Source organism: Peromyscus leucopus, chromosome 1 (genome assembly GCF_004664715.2).
Source record: "Peromyscus leucopus breed LL Stock chromosome 1, UCI_PerLeu_2.1, whole genome shotgun sequence".
Lineage (NCBI taxonomy): Eukaryota > Metazoa > Chordata > Mammalia > Rodentia > Cricetidae > Peromyscus > Peromyscus leucopus.
This window is the reverse complement of record NC_051063.1, coordinates 176124781-176144582: the sequence shown is the minus strand read 5'-3', so window position 1 is coordinate 176144582 and position 19802 is coordinate 176124781. Positions and strand designations below refer to the sequence as shown.

General features: G+C 54.8%; 1 protein-coding gene across 1 annotated transcript; it reads right to left on the bottom strand.

Moving 5' to 3' along the window:
* Nucleotides 1-104: 104 nt before the first annotated feature.
* On the bottom strand, nucleotides 105-19032 carry Npas1 (neuronal PAS domain protein 1). Its single transcript, XM_028854942.2, has 11 exons — nucleotides 18742-19032; nucleotides 17781-18016; nucleotides 8964-9037; nucleotides 8652-8741; nucleotides 7633-7804; nucleotides 5428-5543; nucleotides 4990-5147; nucleotides 4524-4630; nucleotides 3976-4123; nucleotides 2364-2458; nucleotides 105-668 (listed from the first exon to the last, which is right to left on the bottom strand). Exons 1-11 carry the CDS (start codon nucleotides 18861-18863, stop codon nucleotides 199-201), a joined length of 1788 nt encoding a protein of 595 aa, XP_028710775.1. The 5' UTR covers nucleotides 18864-19032; the 3' UTR covers nucleotides 105-198.
* Between the last annotated feature and the right edge of the window lie 770 nt (nucleotides 19033-19802).

The following is a 19802-nucleotide window of genomic DNA, read 5'->3' as shown; positions in this document are numbered from 1 at the left end:
GGAGAGAGCTAATTCCCACGCGGTACCACACACGCGCTCCCCCCCCGCCCCCCCCCAAACAAACAAACATAAATAAATAATTTAAAGGGACAAGAAGCAGTCATGCAGGGTCCCTGGGGATGGAACCTCTCAGGGAGTGGTGTTTAATTCTCAAGGAGAACTCCAGGCCTTGATTTATGCCCCAGGTTCGGCTTCTCCTCAGTCTCCCTTCCGCTGAACCCTAGTACCCGTGGGCCCTGGATAGGGCAGGCCCAGCGTAGGGTAAAAGGCCTCTGGGAGTGTGGGACCTGGGCCCAGCCTGTGCAGATGTGGATACATCAGGCTCAGCTCTGCGGGGCCGTAGCGGATGGTGCCCGGCGTACACAGGCCCCGCACCACCGGTGGCAGGAAGCCTGCATGAAGGAGAGCCGGTGAGGGGTCCCCAGGAGTGGCCAGGCCCCACGGCAGTACTGGATCATGCTTCAGGGCCCCCGCCCGGATGACAGAAGTGAATTCTGGCCGAGGTGCGGCCGGCGGATCCGAGAGTTCCTCCTCTCCGCTGTCCTCGGAGCTTCTGCCTTCCTTCCGGCCGGGCTCCACTTTGATGCCTTTGCCTCCGGCCTGAGGGTCCTTGTCCTTGTCCTGGTCCACAGGGGCAGCCTGCTTCGGGTCAACTGGAGGCTCCTCCTCTGGAGAAGATACTTTATTTTTATTCTGTGCAGAGCTCTACCACTGAGCCACACCCCAGCCCCTCACTGGGGGATTCTAGGCAGGGGCTCTACCACTGAGCCACACCCCAGCCCCTCACTGGGGGATTCTAGGCAGGGGCTCTACCACTGAGCCACACCCCAGCCCCTCACTGGGGGATTCTAGGCAGGGGCTCTACCACTGAGCCACACCCCAGCCCCTCACTGGGGGATTCTAGGCAGGGCCTCTACCACTGAGCCACACCCCCAGCCCCTCAGTGATGGATTGTCCACAGGCCTTCTACTGTTGAAGCAGATTCTAAGCCTTCTTTTTACTTTTCGGGGATGGGTGAGGGTATGGAAGCGAGATGTTAACATTGGTGGTCTTCCTGTATCACTATTATTATGAGCGTGTGCATGATGGGGTGGCGTACATGCCATCATGTGGGTGCTGTCCAGGTCAGAGAACAGCTTTGTAGAGTTGGTTTTCTTTTCTTTTTGGTTTCTCTGTGTAGACCAGGCTGTCCTGGAACTCACAGAGATCTGCCTGCCTCTGCCTCCCGAAAGCTGAGATTAAGTGTGTGCCACCACCGCCTGGGCCAAGCTCATGTCTTTATGTGTACACAGCAAGCATTGTACCCTCAGGCCTCTTTACTCTTTCAGACATTGTCTTGCTAAGTTGTCCAGGCTAGCCTTGAACTTGGCATCTCCCTGCCTCAGCCTCCCCAGTAGCTGGCATAGTCCTTCAGTCCATCGCTCCAACCTTGAAGGAGGCTTCTGAAGGAATGCATGTCCCCAGCCCTTGATCTTGCAGTGTGGGGCACAGTGTGGCGAGGCTGCAGTTCACATCCCCAGTGGTTCCCGCCCCCCTCAGGCAAACAGCTGGACCAGGAGATATGTTTATCATAAGTGAAGGGAGGAACCCCAGACACCTTCTACAGCGAAGCTAAGACCCATCTATCCCTGACATGCCAATAAAGACGGGACTGAGAAGTCCCAGCTAGACCTCTGAAGATTATAGAGCTCTCCAGAACCCCTTCCCCACAGCCATAGAATTTTAAATAGTACCAGACATGTTTCATCTGTGTTGTCCTGAGAGACAGCCAATGGCCACATGTTGCTACTGACTATTTGAAATATGATGGGTAAATTTGAGGATGAAGACATTTAATTTTGAGGTGGGGTGAAGGGTTGGTTTTTTTCAAGACAGGGTTTCTCTGTGTAGCCCTGGCTGTATGTAGACCAGAGTGGCCTTGAACTCAGAGATCTGCCTGCTTCTGCCTCCTGAATGCTGGGATTAAAAGCGTGCGCCATCATGCCCTGCTTGGTTGTGTTTTGGTTGTTATTGTTTGTTTGTTTGAGACAGGGTTTCTCTGTGTAGCTTTGCACCTGTCCTGGATCTCGCTCTGTAGACCAGGCTGGCCTCGAACTCACAGAGATCCTCCTGCCTCTGCCTCCCGAGTGCTCCACTTCCCAAGCACTGGGACTGCAGAAGTGTCTCTGTACCTGGCTCTTCTTTACGAGGAACTAAACTCAAACCATTAAGCTGTCCAGCAAGCACTTTATCTATTGCATCTGTCCCCAGCCCCAAGGACATTTAACGCCACTGTTAATGTAAATAGCCATATATGTTGAGTGCCTTCCACAATGGGTCCCTTAGTGTTTCCTGGGTGCAGAGGTGGGGAGGGGTTAATTTACCTGTGGGCTCTGGCCCTGGGCTGGATGGATCCTCATGAGATACAATGGCTGGAAGCTGGAAGGCATCCAGGGGTGTTTGGCCCTCTTCGGCATGGCTGGGGACAAGACAGTGAGTGGGACTGAACACCAGAAGTCTTGGGACAGCAGTGAGTATCGACATTCCTGGCATGGAATTTGCTGATACTACCCTGAGCACTTAAAATTTTCTATCAGACCTATTAACTCCATGTTAGTTACACACACACACACACACACACACACACACACACACACACACACACACTTAAACCCAAAGTCTCCAGTGTGCTGGGGCTCTACTGTTGAGCCACACCCCCAGCCCCTCACTGGGGGATTCTAGGCAGGGGCTCCACCACTGAGCCACACCCCAGCCCCTCACTGGGGGATTCTAGGCAGGGGCTCTACCACTGAGCCACACCCCAGCCCCTCACTGGGGGATTCTAGGCAGGGGCTCTACCACTGAGTCACACCCCAGCCCCTCACTGGGGGATTCTAGGCAGGGGCTCTACCACTGAGCCACACCCCTAGCCCCTCACTGGGGGATTCTAGGCAGGGGCTGTACTGTTGAGCATTCTACTTATTGAGACAGGATCTCCTCAAATTTCCCAAGCTGGCCTTGAACTTTCAGTTTCCTTTGTTAGTCTTTCCACTGGCTGGGATCAGAGGATCAGGCCCAGCTCCAAAATACATTCTAACTCAGCTGTGCTTTCCTTCCTATGGGCAAACCTGTATCACTGTCTGCCACCTGATATTACCTGGGGGTCCTTTAAGCATGTCATGGTCATCTTAGTCTCTTCCTTCTAAATCTGTTCCCTTCTAGGATCCAAAGGGGCAGGTGGCGCTCCCTCCTCTCCTGGCTCTTTGTTTTGTTTTGTTTTTCCACTCAAGGTTTCTCTGTGTAGCCCTGGCTGTCCTGGAACTCACTCTGTAGACCAGGCTGGCCTCGAACTCAGATCCACCTGCCTCTGCTCCCAAGTGCTGGAATTAAAGTCGTGCACCGCCACCCGCCCCCCCCCCCGACTTCCTGGCACTTATTAAACCATTCCCCAGCCTCCTCTTCTCTTGTTCTCCAGTTCCTATTTTTCCCCAGTCAGCTCTTCCAAAAGTGCAGATTCGCCTGTGATCCCCCCCCAGACACAAAACCTCCCCAGTGCCCCCAAGACAAAATGCCCTGCCACTGTTTACAACCTTTTTTCTCCTGCCCCTGCTCCAGCCCCAGACCCCCTCTTTCCTCCCCCGGGCAGGCAGGGCTGTAGACTGAGGCTTCATCTGCTCCGGGCCCTCTGCGGGAAATGCATGTGTGTATTGCACCGCTCTGGTTCTCCCTGGATAGAACCTGCCGCCGCTCCCCGGTGCCCTAGAGTCAAACCCGCACCTTCAGCCTGAGGTAGACCTCCGTGAGCCTTCTCTGAGAGCCTGCCTGCATCCCAGGTATGTCTCCTCCCCACAGTGACTCCCCTCTGCCCTCCGAGTGGGGCCATTCCTTGCCTGGGCTTTTCCTCTCGGGTTCATTCCCCTTCAGGCCTACAGAGCCCTCCCTGGAGGGGCCCTGGCTGGGGTGGGGAGCGGCTGCCCGCTCGGGGCCACCTCTCACCTGAGCACGTGACTGACCCACAGCACGTGATGCTCCCCGGCACTCTTCCCGTTCCCGGCCACAGTGGCCACAGACTGCAGCCACACGAAGCCCCCCGCACGCTGCAGCCAACGGTAGTAACCAGTCACCACCTGACCTTTGTCCAGCACTGGGTCCATCCCAAGGGAGCGGAGAGCCCAGAGGGGCGGGGAGGGTGGGGAGGATGGGGGGTGGGTGGGCAGGGCCAAGACAGGTGGGCAGGAGATAGGCAGAGGCAGCAAGAGTGGGGGGGATCGAGAGAGACAGAGAAAGGTACAGAGAAAGTCAGAGACCCGGTGGTACCCCAGCATCGGTCAGAGACCCCCTCAGACCCCACTTACTGCCCCTCCCATAAGTCATTGCTCAAGCTCTTTGGTGCTTTTCTATTCCAAACAGAGCCCCAGGAGCTGCAGTACACGCCGAGACTGCGGTCAGCCCTGGAGAAGGACTTCCAGGAAGCAGGGCAGCAGGGGCATTGAGGTCTTTGTGGTGGGAGGTGGGCGGGGAGAGGGTACAGAAGTGTGTCTCACGGTCCAGATGGCTTTGACGGATCCTGGCTGCATCCTGTCCGTGGACAAACTGGTAGCAGCTGCGTCCCACCAGCTCCGAGGGTCCCATGTCCATGTGGTCGCTAACTCTGGGGGAGACAGAAAAGAGAAAGCGGGGGGGGGGCGGGAGGGAAGGAGTTGGAGACCCTGGGTGGTGTAGGGCACGGCAGAGTTGGCTTCAGTGTCTGCCAGGGTCTACGCCCTGGCAATACAGCCCTTGGCCTCTCGGTTTCCCTCTGTAAAATGGGCACAGTACTAACGGAGGTGAAGGAAAGGGCACGTGATGGATGGGACAGCAGTGGAGCCAGGCCCACCCTCCCTTCTCCCAGGCACCCCTGTGCCTCGCGTGCTCTTCCTCCTCCCGTGATCCCCCGCTGCCCCAGCCCGAATCCCACATATCCCCACCTTTCCAGTGGACCCACCCTCCCTCCCACCCCTACCCCGGTACCTGCTCTCACAAGCTAGGATGGTGAGGCCCAGGCTGAGGCGGAAGACAATCATGTGTCCGTGCAGAGGCAGCTCAGCCAGCGGGGCAGGGGGCAGCGTGTGTCCAAGCGCCACGAGACCCAGGGCTCGGGAGCGCAGGCGCCCCGTCACGTGAATGACCTGGGGGAGGCGGATGGGATCCAGCAGGGCTTAGCTGGAGATGGCCAGGCAGAATCAGCAGGGATGGGGGGGGAGGGACCAGGGAAGTGCCAGGTGGGATTGCCGAGGCAGGAGGACCACAGCCAAGCCAAGGCGCTGCCCAGTTCCACCTGATAACCACAGGTCCCTTGGCCCAGGGGAGGCCTTGAGTGTTTCCCCGTTTCTGTCTTCGTCTGTCGCTCTGTAACCCGGGATGGGGCGTAGCTGGCAGGCAGGAGGGAGAAAGACAGCTCCCACCCACCTTGTAACCTGAGGCTTTGACATTTAGGCCCCGCTTGGTGAGGGTGGACTTCATGCGGACGAAGAAAGAACGCTCCTGGACCCGGAAAGCAGGGGACGCCTCCGTGGGGCTGGCTTCTAGGGCAGAGCAGGAGGGTTCCATTGTAGAGTTTCGAAGGCTCCCGTCACCTCAGAACCAGCCCCACAGTGTGCTGGCACAGTGACCACCCCAGCCACTCAGAGACATGTAATGATTGCACAGGTACACTGATAAAATGATCTCCCCTCCACGGGGCAGCCAGGTCTAAGATCAGACGAGACCCTCTTTCCTGCTCAGAACCCACCACAGTTCTCTAGCGCCTTGAGAAGAGAGGCATCTCTCAGGTCTATCCCCCGGGTGTCAGGTCTGACCCGGGGCTGGAGCCGCCACCTGCTCTGGGCTCTGTCTGGCCAGTTGTCCCCACCTGGGGACAGGTTAGTGTCCCTCCCACACTGGACTGTGCACCCAAGGAGGGTGGCATTACAAAAATGCTCACACCCACACGATCCTCTTACTCACATGTTAGAGGACCTGTCTGATCCTCTAGCTAATCAGGCCCCAGACCAGTGCTTCTCAACCTTCCTAACGCTGCGACCCTTTAGTACAGTTCCTCATGTTGTGGTGACCCCCAACCTTAGAATTATTTCCATTGCTACTCCATAACCATACTTTTGCTACTGTTATGAATCACAAATATCTGTGAAAGGGTCATCCAACGCACCCTGCAAAGGGATTGTGACCCACAGCTTGAAAAGTCCTGGCCCATGCAGAGGGTCCTGAGCAAGGCATGAACATATCCAGCCCCCCCCTCCCCCCCCCGACGCCCAAGGGTCCACACAGCCTAACGGGAGTCACTCCTTCCAGGCCACACGTGAGCCACGCCCCACCTAGAGCGTGAGTGACCCCTGCCACACAGCCTGAGTCCAGTATTGCACTGTCTTACCTCGGTCATGTAGTAACTAAGCCTGCTTCCTTGTAGTGTGTGATCTCTTCTGCCCCGAAGAAACTTCAAAAGTACAGCTTTGTTCTCCCACCTCGTCCCGAGATGGCTTCAGAGTCATCGTCCTCACACACACCCCCATATTTGGCCAATGTTAAGATCATATCAGGAAGAATGATCGTATCTTCCTGTCTCTCCCAAACTGGTCAGTAGCCTTTCTTAGTCCCCAGCATATAAGAGACGTCTCAGCCGGGTGGTGGTGGCGCACGCCTTTCATCCCAGCACTCGGGAGGCAGAGTCAGGCGGATCTCTGTGAGTTCGAGGCCAGCCTGGGCTACCAAGTGAGTCCCAGGAAAAGTGCAAAGCTACACAGAGAAACCCTGTCTCGAAAACAAAAGAAAACAAAACAAAAAACAAACAAACAAAAAGTCTCTCTAAGCTCCTCACACTGTGGATCTGTGGACGGCTCATTTAGGGTGTTACCCAAACCCAGCTCAGTAATTCTCACAGGTCCTCAATGTCCACTCAACTTTCAGTCTGCCATGAGAGTGGAAATTTCCACCCAAGGAGGAAATTAGGGGCTTCACTGGCAAGAGGGCTCAGTGGGTAAATGTGTGATATCTGGGACCCACATAGTGGGAGGGAAAGAAGAGAGAGAGAGAGAGAGAGAGAGAGAGAGAGAGAGAGAGAGAGAGAGAGAGAGCTAAAAAGCAAAGGACTCTGGAATAGCTGTGTGACTTGGGGCAATTAATTTGACCTCTCTGTGCTGTGCCAGGGTTTTGGAGGCCATCCCTCCTGGCTTGTGGAGATGGGGTTAGGATCCAATGCAATTTTTTTGTTTGCTTGCTTTTCAAGACACGGTTTCTCTGTGTAGTTTTGGTGCCTGTCCTGGAACTCACTCTATAAACCAGGCTGGCCTCGAACTCACAGAGACCCGCCTGCCTCTGCCTCCCGAGTGCTGGGATTAAAGACTGCGCCACCACCGCCCGGCCCCAGTGCAATTTTTAAAGACACGGTCTAAAAAAATAAGTCTCGCGGCCTTATTCCCACCTCCATCCAGCAAGCTCAAATCTTGGTGGACCTTGGACATTTTGGGGAAGCAGGAAAGTTTGGACAGCCCATTGTCACAGCCTCAAGTGGGCTAAATCCGTTTTTACAAAATCTTGCTTCCTGGTATGTTAAGCACAAACACCAGGATCTGCCCTCAGGCTTCATTCATTGGCAAGAAGGGGGTTCCTAGAAATTACCAATCTCGGGGGTGTCCACCAGCGAGGAGGAGGACGAGGAGGAGGAAGAGGAGGACACGGAGGGCGGCGTGGGGGGTCCGTGGGTCGCGGACCGCAGCCCCAGTTGCTCCAACACCTCCGAGTGGTCCCCGGGATGGATGTAGTCGAAGACACTGCTGCCCGTCAGCTCCACCTGCCGGTGATGGAGGGGAATGCAGGAGTGCGTGAGCGCACGAGCAGGGTCTGGGTTTAGCCTGGGCACTTCGCACCAGCCTTGTGTTTTTCTTTAGAAGTTTCCCGCCTTTTTAAATTAGGGAGGGAAGGGAGAGGTGGCTTTTTTGTTTGTTTGTTTGTTTTGAGACAGCGTCTCGCTTTGTAGCTCTGGCTGTCCTGGAATTCATTATGTAGACCAGGTTGGCCTCAAATTTAGAGATCTGCCTGCCTCTGCCTCTGAAGTGCTGAGACTAAAGGCGTGCGCTACCACCGCCCGGCTGGAAGTGTTATTTTTTTTTTTTTTTGACACAGTATCTTATGTAACCTAAACTGGCCTGGAATTTCTCATCCTCCTGCTCCACCTCCGGGATGCTGGAATTTAATGCATAGGTTTATGCCTCTCCACCACGTCCGGTTTATTCCATGTAAGGAGTCTGACCCAGGGCTTTGTGAATGCCAGGCAAGCATTCTATCAACCAGGCTGCAATCCAGCTGCAGTGGTTTGGATCCCAGAACCTCCAGAATGCTACACTAGCGATTATACCTTTGAGCCACAACGGCACTGAGCTCAGCTCCTCACTGGGGATTCTAGGCAAGAATTCCAGCACAGAACTACATCTCCAGACCAATTTTTAACTTTGAGACAAGGTCTTATGAAGTTTCCCTGGCTGGCTTTGAATTTGTGGTCCTGCCTTGAGCCTCTCCAGCATGTCTCGGGGTGCTTTGAGGGCTGTCTGTTTTTCATGTTGGGGTTAGTGGCACCAGCAGAGAGCAAGGACATGCATAGGCCAGGCAGTGAAGGTGTCGGCCCACTGCGGGGTTCCTACCTGTGAGAGACCCAGATAGATGGACACTGTCTCTGAGATGTAGAGAAATTTTCCTTCCTGGTTCAAGGCGAACACGAAGCCATCCAGGGACTAGAGTTGAGAGAAACGGAGCGGGTGTAAGAAGGGCCCGAGGCTCCTGAAATCTGAGTCTCCGTCTGGAGATGGGGGACTTCCGTGGTCCCCGGGAAGGGACAGAAACAAGGGACCTTAGTCCCCGCGCTCCCCAGGAGACAGACGCGGGAAGATGGGTGCCATCCCCAGAAGTGACCACCAGGTGGCAGCACGGAGCAGCGGGCTGGGACGGGACCTCACCTGAAGGATGTGTCCGCCCAGGTGTTGCTCGAAGACTTCAGAGACCAGAGCCACAGGGCCTCGGCGGCCTGGGGCTGGGGACAGAGGGAAGAGGAAAGTCAGGGCCTGTTTGTTGGTCTGGCTCATTGCGTTCCGGGCAGCCCAGCCGTTAGGGACCCAGTCAGTCTTAACCCCCCAGCCACTAGAGAGAACGAGTTCACAGATGGTTGTTCCTTACAGGACAGAGGTGGACGGGACAGAGAGATCAAGATGAGTGACAGAAAGCAAAAAGAGGGATTTGTTCACTCTTTTTTTTCCTTCTTCTTCTTACAAGGCAGGGTTTCTCTGTATAGCTTTGTGCCTTTCCTGGAACTCACTCTGTAGACCAGGCTGGCCTCGAACTCACAGAGATCCACCTGCCTCTGCCTCCTGAGAGCTGGGATTAAAGGCGTGCGCCACCACCGCCACCAGCTTCGCCCCCTCATTCTTTTGCACACCAAAAAGGTCCTTGAGTAGTGCTATTCCCAGGCCCTGTACTGTCCAGGCAGTGCAGGTGACGCAGGAATGACCAGAAAACCGCAGCCAGTCCTCACCGGGCCCTGAAGCCAGGTCCAATGAAGACGCAAGCCAAGGCCGACTGGCCTGGTGGTGAAGGCCTGTAATTCTACCTACCTGGGCAGTCTGAGGCAGGGGATTCAAGAACACAAGGCCTGCCTGGGATACATAATGAGATACCATCTCAAAAAATAAAAAGAGGCCAAGCAGCATCCCTTAGTGGTAGAGCATCTGCCAGAATCCCCGAGTGAGGGGCTGGGGGTGTAGCTCAGTGGTAGAGCCCCTGCCTAGAATCCCCCAGTGAGGGGCTGGGGTGTGGCTCAGTGGTAGAGTCTAGCATTCTCATGCCCCTGGGTTCAATCCTCTGCACTGAAAAGCAACAACAAAAGACAAACGCAAAAGAGTAAGTGTGGGTAGAGAAATTGGATTCTCTCACACCACAGGGTGGAATGTAAACTAGGGTATCAGCTGAAGAAAAGAGTTTGGTGATTCTTTAACAACTAAAAAGAATTATTATGTTAGCCTCTGGCCATTCCTTCACAACCCAATGAACTGAAAATAGGTATTGTGAGATATGCTGTATGCACACACAGAGAGTAGCATTACACACTGCCTAAACAAAAACAAAAACAAAAGCAAAAACACCCCACACATCTATCCTCCACAGAATAGATAAACAAATGTGGTACATCCATTCAGAGGAATATTATCTAGCCATGAAAAGGAACGAAGCTTTGGTATGTGATGCAACGTTACGAAACCCGAAACTATGAAAACAAACAGGCACAAAAGGCCACAATGTGTTTGATCCCATGTCTGTGAAATGTCCGGAACTGGCAAACCCATGGCAATAGAAAGCAGGCCTGTGGTTGGCAGTGCTGGGGAGGTGGCTGCTCCACGGCTGTGGGAATCCTCTGGGAGTGAAGAAATGAAGTGATATAGGTGATGATGGTCTTACAACTGTCCCTTGCAGTAAATGGTGCTGATTTTGACACTCTAAAACAGCCGTGTCTACACAGCAAGTTCCAGACCGGCCAGAGTACAGAGTGAAACCAGGTCTAACAAATTGAGCGTGTGTGTGTGTGTGTGTGTGTGTGTGTGTGTGTGTGTAGATGGTCCAGTGGTTAAGAGCACTCACAAACTGCTCTTGCCGAGGACCCAGGTTCCATTCCGTGGCGGCTCACAACCCTCTGTAACTCCAGTCTCGGGGGATCTGATGCCCTCTTCTGGCCTCTGTGGGCATTGCACACAGGTGGTGCACAGACATGTATGCAGGTAAACACCCACACCCTTAAGAATAAATAAATCAATGAAAAGTTTTAAAGATTGTTGAAAAGGCTTAGTGGGTAAGGATGGGCTATCAAGCTTGAAGATCTGAGCTTGATCCCCAGGACCTGTGTGAGTGAATGAGACTTAGACCCTCACAAATTGTCCTCTGACCTCCATGTGTGTGCTGCATCCTGCTCACGTACATATGCACATATAAATAAACAACGTAAGTATACAACAACAAACGAACAGCTAATTTTACCCTGGATAAATTTTGCATAACATTTTTTAGTTTGTTTGAGACAGAGTCTCAATAAACAACCCATGTTTGACTCATATTTGCCATTCCCCTGCCATAGCTTCCTGAAAAGTTGATGTACAAGGATGCTCCTCCAGGCTGGAGTACTGTGTTTTTACTTACTTTCTTCCTTTCAGTGCTGTGGACTGAAGCCAGAGCCTTGCACGGGTTAGGCAGGGTCTCTACCACTGAGCCACACCCCAGCCCCTCACTGGGGGATTCTAGGCAGGGACTCTACCACTGAGCCACACCCCAGCCCCTCACTGGGGGATTCTAGGCAGGGACTCTACTACTGAGCCACGCCCCAGCCCCTCACTGGGGGATTCTAGGCAGGGGCTCCACCACTGAGCCACACCCCAGCCCCTCACTGGGGGATTCTAGGCAGGGGCTCTACCACTGAACCACACCCCTAGCCCCTCACTGGGGGATTCTAGGCAGGGGTGCTGCTGCTGAGTTACATCTCCTGCTGATATTTTTATATAGTAGACCATGGCATAAAAGAGGGTAACTTTTGGAGATATGCTGAGATAAAGACACATTCAAAGAGAAGGAGGAACTTAGAATTTCAAAGAGACATAAATTCCGAGACAGATGGCCACTAAGACATAGGCTGGATGACCCAGGCCCTTCCCCTTAGTCAGGAGAACTGGGGTCCGAGACCTCGTGTTGGTGGTTGGCAGAGACACAGCAGTCCTGGACGCCACCCAAAGGACTGTATTGCTGCAGAAGAGACTCTCACCCCACCCAAGGTGGATCTGAGCACTCTGGGGACACTGTCAGGGTCCTTCCCTCTGTTAGGCGGAGGACCTGGAGTCACCGCCTCTTTGTGCCTCAGTTTCCTCTCTCAGTGGGTTTGCTGCAGGGGTCTGAGCTCCTAAGCTGCCAAGCATCCAGCCAGCGTGGCGGAGAAACAGAGTAAATAAAGGTGGGATTGTTATGTCACCCCTGCTCCTCGGGACTCCCCCAAGTCAGTCAGAGTCTACCCCAGGCTGCCCTAGTCCAGGGCCCCCCAAATCTGACCGCTGTTCCTCTGCTTCCTCATCTGAACCTCTAGGAACAATACGTGTAGGGGGTGATGGGGACCCCTCCCGAGACCCAAGCTCCAGGCAGCCCCGTGACAGGCAGGAACAATGCCGCCTGCTAATTGTGGCAATTTTCCCCTGTCATTTTTGCTAATTCCTTCATTTTCCCTCTCCGAGGATCAGCCCGGGTCAGACCGAGCTGCTGCAATTAACGTCATTAATGGGCACGCTGGGATGGGGGTGCGCAGGGGGGAGAGCCTGGGGACTTGCTGTCCCCCCCACTCTGTGCACAGGGCCCATCTCCTGTCACAAGGATCCCCGGGGTGTGCCCCCCCAGTTTCTGCCTCCCCCAACCCGACAGCTCTCCACTCCGCCCGCCCACAGCCCCCTGTCCATCCCCCAGTTCAACAAGTGTCTCCCACCTTCCCATCTGCCCCTCCCGAAGTCCAAATCCCCTGAAATCACTCATTCACTTAATAATTCTTCTTCATTTAATAAACATTTGTCAGCCTACACCTCGGGGGGCGGTGGAGGACTGAGATGGATGGGGGGAGAAAGGAAGTGGGGGACCCACGGGCAGAGAGAGGGTAGGCTCGGGAAAGGGAGGACAGTTAAGACCCCTACCAATTTCAGGGGGTCCTCTCCTTTCCCCTTCTACAGGTCTCCTGTCCTGGGTCATTAAGGATGAAGGGCTAGGTCTGCATGACGCTGGGGAGTGGGAAAGGGGTGTCCCATCCTTCAAGTGTCTGTCCTCAGAGGGCTCCACTGACTCCCAGGGAGACCGCAACTTGCTCTGGGAATTACCTCTCTCTCTGCCTCTCTGTCTCTGCCTCTCTGTCTCTGTCTCTGTCTCTCCTTCCTGTGTTATGTAGCCCAGGCTAGCCTAGAGCTCAGTCTGTATCCAAAGATGACCTTGAACTCCAGATCTTCCTGCCCCCACTTTCGGGGTACTGGGATTACAGGCCTGCATTGCGCAACGCTGGGTTGGAACCCAGAGCCTCCAGCATGCTAGGCAAATGCTCTACCAACTAAGCTCCACCCACCAGCCCTGCCCTGAGCAGCTCTGTGTGCAGTTCTGAGAGTTTCATCGACTCTGCCTGTAAAATGGGTCTAGAGAGAGGGTGAAATGGGTTCGGTACATCAGAGGTCTCCAGGGCCACAGCCGGGTATGCAGTGGGTGACTAATACATCACCGTAAAGTGTGCCAGGGTACCGTGCCAGTCTAGATCACTCCCGGGAGTTTCTTCTCTCTGCCTCCCGCCGTCACCATCCGCTTTCCCCGCCCCCTTTCTCAGTCCGCCCCACCCCTCACTGCTTTCTTCTGGTTCTCGCCTGTCTCAGGCCCTTCGCCCCTGCCCTGCTCTCTGCCTGGCCCTTCTCACAGCTGCCTCCCTCATTCCTTCAAGCTTAGTGGTCGCGGCTGGGCGGTGGTGGCGCATGCCTTTAATCCCAGCACTCGGGAGGCAGAGGCAGGCGGATCTCTGTGAGTTCGAGGCCAGCCTGAGCTACAGAGTGAAAACAAAACAAAACAAAAAACCCAAAACAAAGCTTAGTGGTCACTTCCTCCTGAAGTTGCATCCTACCTGTGGACCGGTAGTCGCTGCACTCAGCTACTGTTTATTGAGCCTTTCCTGCCTCCCCCCCCCCCACACACACTGTTTTAGCTTGTGAACGATGCTGCCGGGAGAGGCCTGGGGAGATGGTTCAGTGGGTAAAGCATTTGCTCCATGAGTGTGGAGACCTGAGTTTGAACCCCCAGAACCCACGTGAAGCTGGACATGGTAGTGAGCACCTGTAGTTCCCCACTCCAACTTGGAGATGAGAGATGGAGACTCCCTGGGAACCCTTGGGCCAGCTAGCCCGGCCTACGCAGCACTGAGCAGCAAATCCTATCTCAGAAAGGGAGGGAGGCAAGGATTGACGCCTGGGTTGTCCTGACCTACACACACACACACACACACACACACACACACACACACACAAACTCACACACGCACGCGAGAGATGGCTCAGCAATTAAGAACACAAAAACCAAAATAAATGAATGAATGAATAAATAAATAAATAAAAGCTGGGCAGAGATAGTGCACACCTTTAATTCCAGCATGTGGGAGGCAGAGGCAGGAGGATGTCTGTGAGTTCGAGGCCAACCTGGTCTATAGAGAGAGTTCCAGGACAGCCAGGGATACAGAGAAACTCCATCTCAAAAACCAAACCAAACAAACAAACCCCCCCAAAAACACATACTGCTCTTACAAAGGACTCAAGTCTGGTCCCCAGCACCCAGCTTGGGTGGCTCACAGCCACCTGTCACTTCAGCTGCGGGGACCCACCACCCTCTGGCCTCTTCCAGCACTTACACACACAGTGCACATTTGTAGGTATAAACATATATATATACTTTTTCGTTTTGGGTTTTTTTTTTTTTGGTTTTTCGAGACAGGGTTTCTCTGTGTAGCTTTGCGCCTTTCCTGGATCTCGCTTTGGAGACCAGGCTGGCCTCGAACTCACAGAGATCCGCCTGCCTCTGCCTCCTGAGTGCTGGGATTAAAGGCGTGCGCCACCATCGCCCGGCATGTTTTGGTTTTTTGAAACAGGGTCTCTGTCTTGGAGCTTGCTCTGTAGACCAGGCTGGCTTCAAACTCACAGAGATTTGCCTGCCTCTGCATTCTCAAGTGCTGGGATTAAAGGCGTGCACCATCACCTGGGCATCACATACATTTTTAATACTACTACTACTACTACTACTACTACTACTAATAATAATAATAATAAAAACCAGTAAAAATAAGCCCAGGACTGGTAGCCCACATCTTTAGTCCCTGCAGTCTGGAGAGAGAGGTAGGTAGATCTCTGAGTTCAAGGCCACCTGGTTCATATATGGAGTTCCGGGCCAGCCAGGGCTACTTAGTGAGACCCTGTCAGCCACATCTGGTGAGCTGGCTCAGCAGGCACCAGCATTTGTCATTAAGCCTGACAACCTGAGTTTGTTCCCAGGGACCCACACGGTGGGAAGAGAGAACTCACACATCCGCAAGCTGTCATTGGACCTCCATATATGTGCACCCCTGACATACATACATGCGCATCAAATAAATAAAAACTTTAAACAGAGACCTGGGAAGAGAAAGAAAAGGGGAAAGGGATGGCTCAGTGGTTAAGAGCACTGGCTGCTTTTCCAGAAGACCCAGGTTCAATTCCCCGCATCTGCATGGCAGTTTGAAACTGTGTAACACCAATTTCAGGGGACCTAGTGCCCCCTTCTGGCCTCCGGGGACACCTGGTACGGGTGGTGTACAGAGATGCACATAGGCAAAACACCCTCACACAGAAGATACAAACTTTCACCAGGCAGTGGTGGTGCACACCTTTAATCCCAGCACTCGGGGGTGGGGGCGGGACGGGGCAGAGGCAGGCAGATCTCTGAGTTCAAGGCCAGCCTGGTCTACAGAATGAGTTCCAGGACAGTCAGGGCTACAGAGAAATCCCAGTCTCAGAAACCTAACCAAACAAAACAAAATAGAGCAAACAAACACAAAACTCTTATAGAAAACGAACCAAGTAGCCACCATGTCCCCTCTGTGTGACTTTGGGCAAACATCTCCCTGGGCGTCAGTTTCCCAGGGCTACACAATGGAGTCACAGAGGGCTTCCCGTGTCTAAGATGTCTTCAGAGAGCTAATTCGGGTGCAGATTGGCAGAGGCCTGTGGTTTTGGATTTCGTTGCCTTGAGTTAGGATGTGGAGCCACCCACGCACGCACGCACGCACGCACGCACGCTGCCTGGACTAGTTAGTTCCCACGCACAGGTGGGCATTGTTCAAGTCGCCAGGAAACGGGCAGGGAGCTGTGACCAGAGTGAGCCCTCTCCTTTGGAGCCTCCCAGTGCCCCTCCAAGTACTGGGGGGCTGGACACCGGCAGGGCTCTCTCAGCACCCCCTCTCCCTCCCCGGGGCTCCAGGACAATAGACAAGATGTTTATCCCCCGCCGCCGGCGCACATGTTGTTCGCGGGTAATGACAGTAATCAGCCTCCCTAATGCGGCATTCTCTCAGCACCAGTCAATTCCCCTAATTACCGCCTGGGAAGCCGGATTATTTAAATTTAAATGGTGATTTATTGCGGGGCTTAATCAATGCTATTTTCTCTCCCCCCACCTCCTCCCTGGGCACTAGGGTAGGAAGGGAATGGGAGCCTTCTCCAACCCCACCCTGAGGACACCTAGTCTTTAGGTGGAGGGGCTTCTTCACCTGTGACCCCAGAGAACGCCTTCACTGCCCTGTCGTAACAACTGAGCAAGGACAGATATGTAAAATAGAAGGACGGAAATCTAATACTTCTATGTATCAGTAGCCCGAGGTGGGAAGTAAGAAAAATGAGAGATCTTCATCTCTATGTTGATGTCTTCCGTAGTCTACCTTTCTACACATTATAGATTATAATTTTCCCCTATGATGTCACATCTGCATCTCCAAGGCAGGGAGGGACTTTCCACAACATCCCCCCCTTTCTATTCATCAGGAGCTCATGTAGCCCAGGTTGACCTTAGTACTCACTATGAAGAGCAGGCTGGACCCAAACCCACAGAGATCTGCCCGCCTTTGCCTCCCGAGGGCGGGGATGAAAATGCCATGTTTTTGGTTTGTAGCCTCGACTGGCCTCATACTCATGGTGACCCTCCTGCTTCAGCCTCAGGAGCACCGGGAGAATAAGCCACCAACACCACACCAGGGCAGGGGAGAGTGTGTTAGGTCCTGGGCCCTCGCAATGGTCTCACTCGTGAGGTTGACTGGATCAGCACCAAGGTGACTCAAGCCGGTTCCGAAGGCTGGTTTGCCCTTTGCCGGGAGTCCAGGGGCCTTGCCGATGCGTGTTAGTTTCTGGTCAGTCTGAACCGGGCAATTCGGATGGCCACTCCCATTTAAAAAAAAAAAATGCAACACAGAAAGGGGGAGCCACCTACCTAAGACTGCAGAGCTGGGGGCAGAGGGACAGCTATGCCACCGAGGGGAACCTCCTCATGGCAAATGGGGAATTCAGCCCCCAGAGTTCCAGTGTGCCCTGGAGCTCCACAGGTCGGGAGAGCCTCCTTACCGGTTGAGTGGAGGCCCTGGGCACAGGAGGAGACGTCTTTTGTGACAATAATGGTTCATCTCCCCTAATAACATTAATAGCCTTTGCTGTATTCCCAGCATTGAGGAAACAGAGGCAGGTGGATCCTAAATTCGGGGCTAGCCTCTACTACATATCAAATCTGAGGCCAGGCCAGCCTACCGGAGGCACTGTCTGAAAGACTCAGGCCTGAGTCATGGTGCACACCTTTAATTCCAGCAGAAGCAGGCAGAAGCAAGGTGGATCTCTATAAGCCAGCCTGGTCTACAGAGTGAGTTCCAGGCTAGCCGGGGCTACATAGTAAGACCCTGTCTCATTAAAAAAAAAAAAAAAAAAAAAAAAGACAACAATAATAATAACCTAGTGATTGGATTGTTGCCAGGTTCCGACTTAGGTCAAAAGTTTATAAAAATCTCAAACTTTTTGTCCCTTAGCGAACCTAAGTCACTAGTTAGGAACCCACAAAGGGTCTGGTGGACTCTCCAGGAACTGGGCCAGGGCGGCCTGGCTTTCTCAGTCCTGTCCCCAAGGCTGGGGTGGGGTGGCAGGGGAGGACTTGGCAGCATGCGCATGCGCACTCACCGAGGCCGGCTGGAGGCCCGACGGCCCGCAACCCCCAGGGCGGCGCCCCCAGCGCGGCGAAGCGACGCAAGCGGAGGTAAGTGACACTGAGACGCACGATGGACGCCTTGTCCAGCTGGCTGGAGATGGCACCGGGCAGAGGGAGCAGCTTGGCCAGTTCGAAGAACTCTAGATTTTCCTTCCCGCGCCGCCAGCGCGCCGCGTTGCGGGACTTCTCTTTGCGCTGCGCCTGCAGGCTGGGCAGGCGGCGTGGAGGAGGCGTCAGTGAGGGCCCTGGGCGCACGGTCCCCGCGCTTCAGGAGGTGGGACAGACCTGAGTGTCAATTCTACACCCCTGCTGGCTTGGGGACAGAGCCTTTATTTATTTAATAATAATAACAACAACAATTATTATTATTATTACTACTATTATTATTATATTTATGGTAGTAGGGACTGAACCCAGGGTCTCCAGCACTTTACCACTAAGCTACATCCCTCTGGCATTTTTTTTCTTTTCTATTTTTATGTTGAGACTGGGGTCTCACTGGGTAGACCAGGCTGGCCTTGAATTTTATAGAGATTTCCTTGCCTCTGCCCTGGGAGTACGGAGATTAAAGGCATGCGCAACCACGCCCGGCTCTTGTTTTTGCTTTTTGGAGACGTCTCTCTATTTTGCCCAGGCTGGCCTTGAACTGGCGAGCCTCCTGCTCCGGTTTCAGCGTGTTGGGATGTCAGGCCACCGGGCTGGGCTGCGGACAGAGCCTTCTCCCTCGCCTGACAATGTCGGGGGGGTGAATTCGGAGCGGGGCGGGGGGACTAGAAAACCGAACTCCGGAGTAGGCGAGGGTGACAAAGTCTAGGCGCAGGGTCAGGGCACTGACCTGAGTATGAATTCTCACCCGGAAGGCTGTGAAGTCCCCCCGACCCCCAGCACGCCTTCGGGGGCAAGGCCACGGTCAGGGGCATTACATTTGCTCACCAGGGTCCTGGCGGGGCCTTGACCATTAGCCCGGGCAGGAAGTCCCAGGGGACACTGGCTCCACGGCCTCCCCCGCACTTGACTTCACCTCGGCCGCTGCCTCTGGGATAGGGGGTCGCCATCTCGGCGGGGCCTCGAGAATTCAGGCGCGAAGGAGTCGCAGGCGCGGCTCAGTTCCCTGGGGGGAAGAATGTCTAGGGAGAGTGAGGTGCGTGCTGGTCCCCAAGGGTCCAGCCAAGACCGGCCTTGGCCGCGTGCCTCAGTTTCCCCCTGCCGGGAGGCCGCGCTTCCCACCCTGGCGCTCCGGGTGAGGACGTGCCCCGCCGCCGCCTCCCCCGCGCGGCCCGCCAGCGCGCCCGCCTCACGCCCGCGCCGGGCCGGCTCCCGCATACCAATGGGCGCACGCGGCGCGCATACGGATCGGACCGGCCCGCGCGCTGCGTGCCAAGCATGCCCAAGCTGCGCTCGGGGCGGGAGCCTCGCCAGGGCCCCGACGCTCCGGGCTCCATCCCTCCCCCCAAAGCTTCCCAACACCCCAGGGATCCGTCCCCCAAAGCCACCCCCCAGGGTCCCACTCCCCAGGTCTGCAGCTGCCCCCATTTCCTAGCCTGGGCTAAGGAGGCCGGGAGGACAGAGGGACCCCACCCCAAATCCTGCCCAGGCAGCGTTCAACCCCCTGGGGTGGCGCCACCTGACCCGGTTGCTAAATATTTCCAACCCACAACTTCCTCCCTAAAGACCAGGGCGTGAGACCCTGGCCCATGACACCGCGGGCCACTGTGACTCCAGGATGGACGCGACACTCGGGACCCAGGTGTTCTGGAATCCAGATCCCCTAGAACCAGGGACGTGTCCAACTGGCTCTTTCCTCTTCACGATTAGGTGTCCAGGCCGCTCATGTCCCCAGCATCCAGGTGGCCCCCAAGCCTCCCCAAAACGCGTTGACGTCTAGTGCCCTGAACCTGTGTGACCAGGACCCCAACAACCACCCACCACTCTCTGGATCCCGCCGGTACAGACGTCCTGATGCCGTGGCCTCCGGGTCACCAGTGTCTGGGCCC

What these genes read in the sequence shown, in the direction of transcription:
- Npas1 (XM_028854942.2), bottom strand. Translation starts at nt 18,863, where the DNA reads ATGGCGACCCCCTATCCCAGAGGCAGCGGCCGAGGTGAAGTCAAGTGC. An exon ending in GGTGGACACCCCCGAGATTG is followed by an intron (nt 5,544 to 7,632) that starts GTAATTTCTAGG and finishes GCTCTGCCCTAG; the next exon opens with AAGCCAGCCCCACGGAGGCG. An exon ending in TGGGTCAGTCACGTGCTCAG is followed by an intron (nt 2,459 to 3,975) that starts GTGAGAGGTGGC and finishes TCTTGTCCCCAG; the next exon opens with CCATGCCGAAGAGGGCCAAA.